The sequence below is a fragment of the Cucurbita maxima genome, unplaced genomic scaffold, assembly GCF_002738345.1.
Source record: "Cucurbita maxima cultivar Rimu unplaced genomic scaffold, Cmax_1.0 Cma_Scf00092, whole genome shotgun sequence".
Classification (NCBI taxonomy): domain Eukaryota; kingdom Viridiplantae; phylum Streptophyta; class Magnoliopsida; order Cucurbitales; family Cucurbitaceae; genus Cucurbita; species Cucurbita maxima.
Window position 1 is genome coordinate 336990 of NW_019272108.1, and position 7252 is coordinate 344241.

General features: G+C 34.8%; 1 protein-coding gene across 1 annotated transcript; it reads left to right on the forward strand.

Annotated features, from left to right (window-relative positions):
• The first annotated feature begins 1115 nt into the window (after positions 1 to 1115).
• Positions 1116 to 2057, forward strand: LOC111472927 (ethylene-responsive transcription factor ERF039-like). Its single transcript, XM_023118524.1, has one exon. The coding sequence runs from the start codon at positions 1392 to 1394 to the stop codon at positions 1965 to 1967; it is 576 nt and encodes a 191-aa protein (XP_022974292.1). The 5' UTR covers positions 1116 to 1391; the 3' UTR covers positions 1968 to 2057.
• Positions 2058 to 7252: the final 5195 nt, after the last annotated feature.

Below are 7252 nucleotides of genomic sequence, written 5' to 3' on the forward strand. Positions count from 1 at the left end.
TTTTTTTTTTTTTTTTTTTTTTTTTTTTTTTTTTTTTTTTTTTTTTTTTTACACGGCTACTTAGTTTTTGAGAAAGGAAAAAAAAAATAGATTTGGAAAAATTGTCACGGGGATTGATGTCACGGCTAACAAATATTGTTATCTTTTGATTTTTTTTTCCGAGCTTTTCCTCAAAAATTTTAAAACGCATTGGATAGAGAGAAATTTCTAAAAAATGTTTCATTCTTCTTTCCAATCAACGTGGGATCTCACATTAACCATGAATTAGTCGATAAGAATTCTAATCGAACCTCGATTTTCAATATGAATTTACTTATTTTTTAGATTTAGTTTTGTTTTTCAAGGTTCATTGAAGTTAAGATCTTACAATTGACGAGAAGAAAATAATTCGTATAGTTACCTGGTTATTTTAATATTACAATGTAGTATTCTACATATTTAATGAGCGGGTTAAACTGGTAAGGAAATTTTGTTGGGTTAGAGCTAGGGACGAAGATGGCGAATATAATCTCTATCTCTAACCACATTTAGCAAACGGGTAAAAATATCTCTCCACTTCCTCTTCTTGTTCTTCATTCTAACGAAAATTCTTCACTTCATTCACGGAAGATCTCTTCAATGTCCTGTCCCTGCAGTTAAATAGATCTATTTTAAAGATGGTTGAATACAAATTAAAAAAATATGTAAGTTTTGTAACGATGATGGCTATGGATTTGAAATTGTGAGAGTGAGAACCCTGAACCCCAGGCATCGGACGTGTATCAACAAGGACGCTGAGTCCCAATGGGGTGGACACGGAGTGGTGTGCCAGCGAGGAAGCTGGGACTTGAAGGGGGTGAATTGTGAGATCTCACATCAATTAGAGAGGAACAAGTTTCAGCGAAAACACTGAACTACTTTGAAGGTGGGTGGATTGTGAGATCTCACATTGACTAGAGAGGATAACGAGTGCGAACGAAGACGTTAGAGAAGTGGATTGTGAATTCCTATATCAGCTAAGAAAGAGAATGAAACCAAATTTGTAAGGGTAACTTGGTAAATAATGAGAATTTGGAGCGCAATTATAGAGGTAAAAAGAGAAATGAAAGGGAATCCAAATAATAAGGGAGTAAGCTTATTTGTAAATGTATTATATATTATGACAAGTAGTGCCCACATGGCAAACAAACCCAGCTGCTGAGCTGTCCTCTACTCTCCTATATTCATATGCACCATTATACCCCACCACAATTAAAAATTTATAAATAAATAAAATATTCCACATCATAATTACAAAAATTATATTTAAAATTAAAAAAATAAACATAAAAGACCAACACAACAACAACACACAACACTCACTGTCCCTCTCCCTAAACAACAAACAAATCCCTCCACTCCACATCTTCAAAATGACCACAACCTCCCACCATTCCGCCACCGTTTCCTCCGCCGTAACCTGCCGGAAAAGGCGAAGGACCTTAACCGAAGAATCAACCCCCAAATTCAGAGGAGTTCGCCTGAGAGCATGGGGGAAATGGGTGTCGGAAATAAGAGAGCCAAGGAAGAAATCAAGAATATGGCTCGGAACATACCCCACGGCGGAGATGGCAGCGCGTGCACACGACGTGGCTGCACTCGCCATCAAAGGCCACCGCGCCTTCCTCAATTTCCCTCAAATCAAACACCAACTCCCCCGCCCAGCCTCCCTTTCCGCCAAGGACATTCAGGCCGCTGCCGCACAGGCCGCCGCCCTCAAACACCAGCCGAACCCCACCGAATCAAGTCCTTCGGAAACGACGTCGTGTGAGGAAGAAGAGACATGGTTTGATCTGCCGGATCTTGTTGTACGAGGAATAAACGATGGGTTCTTGTTGGATTTTGATTATTCGTCATCGTCTTCTTCGTCGTCGTCATGGCACTTTTCTGGAGATCACGACGACCTCCAATGGCACTCCGATTATGCTCATACCATTTTTCCCGCTTGAGTTTTTTTTTTTTTCCCTCTCTCTTCTAATTAGTTAAATTAAATTCTGCTTTTTGTATTATTCTCTCTGCCCAAAAGAAAAAAGAAAAAAAAGAGGGAATTACAGTGAAGAAGCTTGTGGAGCTTGCTTGCTTGCTTGGACAACTTATATATAAATATATATATATATTTATATTTATATACTTTTTTTTTTCTTCTTCTTTCGATAAGAAATATTTATAAACCGGAACAAATAAATAATACATGAATAAATTGAGATTACATTAGCCATTTAAAATAAAAATAAAAAATCGGTTATTTGCAAGTCTCCTTCTTTTTTATTGGTTAGATTTTATACAAAGGTGATGGGGGCTTTTTGGTCAAAGATAAAAAATGCCTTTAGAATTAAAAAATTTGGAAGATTTAGGAGTATTTATTTTATTAATTTAGAGTTATTTAAAAAAGTGTAATTAAGAAGGTGAAGGAAGTAAATACCTGGAGTACATGAAGATGGGCATTGGAATTGCTCGCCAATCATTAATGAATATGGTTTTAAAGTCCCATAATCATGTTGGTTAAAGTTGTACACAAAAGTCACATTGGATGCTTACCCATTTCCCCTAATTTTAAATTAATTCAACACTTCCAATACCAATAACAACAATTATAACCCATAAATATATAAATTATTATTATATTTCTTTTTAATCTTGTTTATTTATAATAATATATCGTATTTTGTATTTTTATTTAGAAGGTTTTACCTCAAAATTAAAATGGTTTTAATCTCCTTTTATTTATCTCAAAAAAATAAAAAATTAGTAATTAAATTATTTAAAGGTCAAAATTTACCTTTTGACATTTAAGAAAATTACTAATTTTGTATATATAAAAAATCATATTAAAAAGTTGGAAATTTACCATATTCTTCCCATGGCTATTATATAACACAAATATTGCCTACACCTTTACATTTTATATATACTTTTTTTATTTCGATACTCTTAATTAGGTTTAATTTAGTTCACCAACTTTAGAAAGTTTATAACGATTTTCTCGAACTTTAGAAAGATGTGACAAAAATTACGTATGCATAATTCATAGATTCATTATGTTATAAATGAATGGAAGCTTTCTTGCATCATAAATTTACGTCATGATTTTAAGTTATGGAGACCTCAATGCATTTTTGTGTGTCAAATGCATTGGGACAATTCTCGGTTATGATTGTTCGCCATGATGTTATGTGGGCCCTTTTTCTCTGTAGTGTTCGACAACTCATTAGCAAGTGTTAGCCCGACAAGCCAAGCTTAGGGGGTTAGCAAGATCATGTCATGTTGTGAAGTACTACCCATCCAACCTTGCCCATATTGAAAAGCTGCCTAAGGTCATGCCATGTTGTTTTTAAAATGATAGATCCCACCATATTGCATGTGTTTGTGATTCTCGGCCCCAACAGTGAAGTTAGCCATGTTGTTTTTAAAATGATAGATCCCACCATATCGCATGTGTTTGTGATTCTCGACCCCAACGTTGAAATTACTTATTGAGTATTTATTAAAATACTTAAGTTACGTGCTACTTTTATTTTTTAGGAAAAGATAAGACATCCATGTACGGATGACGACGTCGCAATGAAGGTCATGGAACCAGTGTTAGGGTAGCTACATTCATGTCTTTTTAGTAGCCCTTAGGTTAGTTCAAGAGTAATTTACTATATGACATTCACGTAACCCTATACTCGTGACTACTCTAATTTGGATGTGATTCCGATTCATTCACGTAACCTTCATTTACTTAGATTTCACGGTCAACATATATTGTAACTAGTTATCGATGTACGTCAACTCCATTTTCAAAAGATACCGAATACACCGAACTTGGCATGAAACTTTTCAAGTCATTTCAACTCTAGAAATGGGGCACAATGATAGTTTATTAGTTTGAAATGTAAGATGTTGGATTGAAAATGAAGATTTTTGGTAGAGAAAACCACAATAGAATGACATAAGGTTTGTGGAGATGCCTTGCATTTTGGAGAAACTTTGAGGAGGAATTGACTCTAAAGCCAACCATTATACATTATTTATTTCGTTCATATGCAGATATTCTTTTTACTTTTCCTTTATTTTCTCAACTTTATTTCCTTTTCTTTTCTTTTTCCCATAAAGATTCCTCATGGAAATGCTAATTTAATACCTTACCATAAAAACAACCAATAATGATTATATACTCGATTAACGTTTATAAAATAAATGATACTACTCGAATAATTGAATTGAGAATATTTCATACATTTTCATTTGACTTGATTCATAGCATGGTGTAACAGTTTAAGTCTACTGTTAGAAGATATTGTTCTCTTTGGGCTTTCCCCTTCTCCTCAAGGTTAAAGCATGTCATTGAGGAAAAAGTTTTCATACCCTTATAAATGATGTTTCGTTCTCCTCCTCAATCAATGTGGAATTCTCACAATCCACCCCCCGACGTTCCCTTTCGAACTTCCTCTCAAGGCTTTAAAAGCCGTCTGTAAAAGAAAGGTTTTCATATCCTTATAAAAGGTGTTTCGTTTTCTTCCTCAATCAATGTGGAATTCTCACAATCCACCCCCTTCGGGGCCAGTGTTCTCACTGACACTCGTTCCTTTCACCAATCGATGTGGGACCCCCACCAAATTTACCCTCTTCGAGGAACAGCCTCCTCGCTAGCACATCGTCCGGTGTTTGGCTCTGATATACCATTTATAATGGTCCAAGTCCACCGCTAGGTTTTTCCTTTCGAGATTCCCCTCAAGACTTTAAAACGCGTTTGCGAGGAAAAAGTTTCCACACCCTTATAAGGTTTGTTGTAGCTTCTTGACTCTCGTGTTTGTAATTGGGACCTTGAGGTATAGAAATTCCTTGGTTGTGGTTCATATCAGGTGTTTCGTTCTCCTCACCAACCAATGTGGGATTCTCACACATAGTCTACTCGAATTAAGAATAACTTTTGTTTGGGTCGGAGAATTATATGTATAGGTTAATTAAAAAAATAATTAATAGAAAGGGGAAAAAAGGTATGGTGGAATATTGATTTTCTTTAGTAAACCAACTTTTTCTTTTGTCCCCCACTTGCCTAAGATAGTTAAGATCTCTATCGCTAATTATTTTGTGTGAATTTTTAAAGATGTGATTTGATTTTGGGGGAAAAATTAAAGGAGTAAAGTAAAGGTTGCCATTAAATTATTTTTTTTAAAGAAAAAAAGGTGAAAAGAAATGTGACAAAATGGAGTGGAGAAGAAGAGAAGGTATTGGCAAATGAGCTTTATAAGTGGCCAATGGGAGGGATTTACTACGTTCCTCACGTTTGGAAATTGTTCTTCTAACCATCGTAAAAATGAAATAAAAATGACTGACCACCTTTCTTTCCCAACGTTCCTCAACGTTCCTCACGGAGTATTCTTCGAGATACTCATGTTGTGTGCCACATCACTATTTTTTCTAGTAAAGGCAAGACTCCCATGTATGGATGACGGCGGCATCACGAGCAGAGACTGTGGCACATACATAGGATAGACTAATATTAAAATTCCTAGTCGTAAGTTAGAATATGTTGTTTTGCATTTCATCGTTTTAAATTATTTTGTATTTGTTTCTATTTTCTCTAAATTTCACTGTTTCGTATTTAAACACGTAAGACCATGACTGTGTTTTCCTAAGCGATGATGTTTTAAATATTTTCGACATTTATACTATAGATGAAGTTTTCTTTTAAGAGTTATATTTTTGCATAAGAGATGAGCCTGAGACGTTAGTAGAAACTCTGAGTATGTCGAAAACATTTAAAACATCTTATATCTCTCGAAAACACAGCCATGGTCTTAGGTGTTTAATGCGAAATACTTAAATTTAAATAAAATAAAAACAAATAGAAAATAATTTAAATCAATAAAATGCAAAATAATCTATTCTAACAAACATAAGACTATGAATTTAAATATGAGTTTACCCTATGCACGTGTCATGGTCTCTGCTCGCGATGTCGCTGTCATCCATACATGAGTGTCTTGTCTTTACTTGAAAAATGATGTGGAACACGGCCCCGAGTATTTCAAAGAATACTCATTTAGTGAACCCATTGTAGGGGCCATGCTAAATGTAATCACATGTAATATGCTCTAAGGACCTATCTCTATCTCATCTCATACTAGGGGTGGCCTCCAGTTCGAACTACTATGGATGTGTAGTACTTTCCTATACATGACCCACACATGCGAGTGTGAATCTCAAGACGGCTCGCACACCCCTTGGGCCCTCTCTGGTCAAGCTAGCTGTCTGTAGCGACGTTCGGAGGTCATCGGAAACCCTAGTATCATGGTCCCCGTGAACACCCTCATCATCATACTATGCACGCCCGCACTCATCATAAATGGGAGGTATCCTTATGCTTATGTACACACAACATGCATGAGATCCTTCTAATTCTCATCTTAACATCTCTTCTAACACAATTCTAGTCTCATCTCTTTGTTACGTTTAGTAACACATGCTCGTTAGATTTTATATTAATATCATTTTCATACTCCTAGGGTTGTATCCTAAGGCGAAATATCGACTTGATGCAATATGTCATTCATCATCATACAACGTGCTTAGTATGGAAAATATCATCATATTAAGGTAAATATCATGCAAGACATCATAGTTAGTGCATCGAGTACAACAAGTACATCATACATCATCCTATAACGCACATACGTTATCTTACATCATCATAACTCATACATCATAGCTCATACATCACAACTCATACATCATCATATAACTAGCGTACGACATCACACGAAACAGCTCATATGTCATAAATATCGCATGTATCATCGTACATCATCTCAAACAATCATAAATTGTAACTCATACCATTTCGAGCATATTCTATAGTAAGGCCACTTACTTGATTAGCTTAGACTGATGTTACCAATTTATACTTAATGAAAGTTTGATTTTGTCATTTTTATCGAAGTCAATCTATGTCAACCTATAACATCAATTTCAAGTTCAATTTTCTACATTTTACAATAGTCTATGTATTAGACTTTACGTAAAGTCTCTAAATATTATATATATATATATATATATATTAAAGATCTCATTTTCTATTATTACTATTATTTTCTGAAAATTAGTGTGAGGTTATTTGAAAGAATTTGATGGAGTTATTTTAGGTTGGAATTTGCTTTCTTGCTCCTATGATATTTCAAAATTCAATTATTTTTCCATAGTCTATTCTCTATAATTCTTATTCTTAGAAACCAAGTTGTGTTTGGCA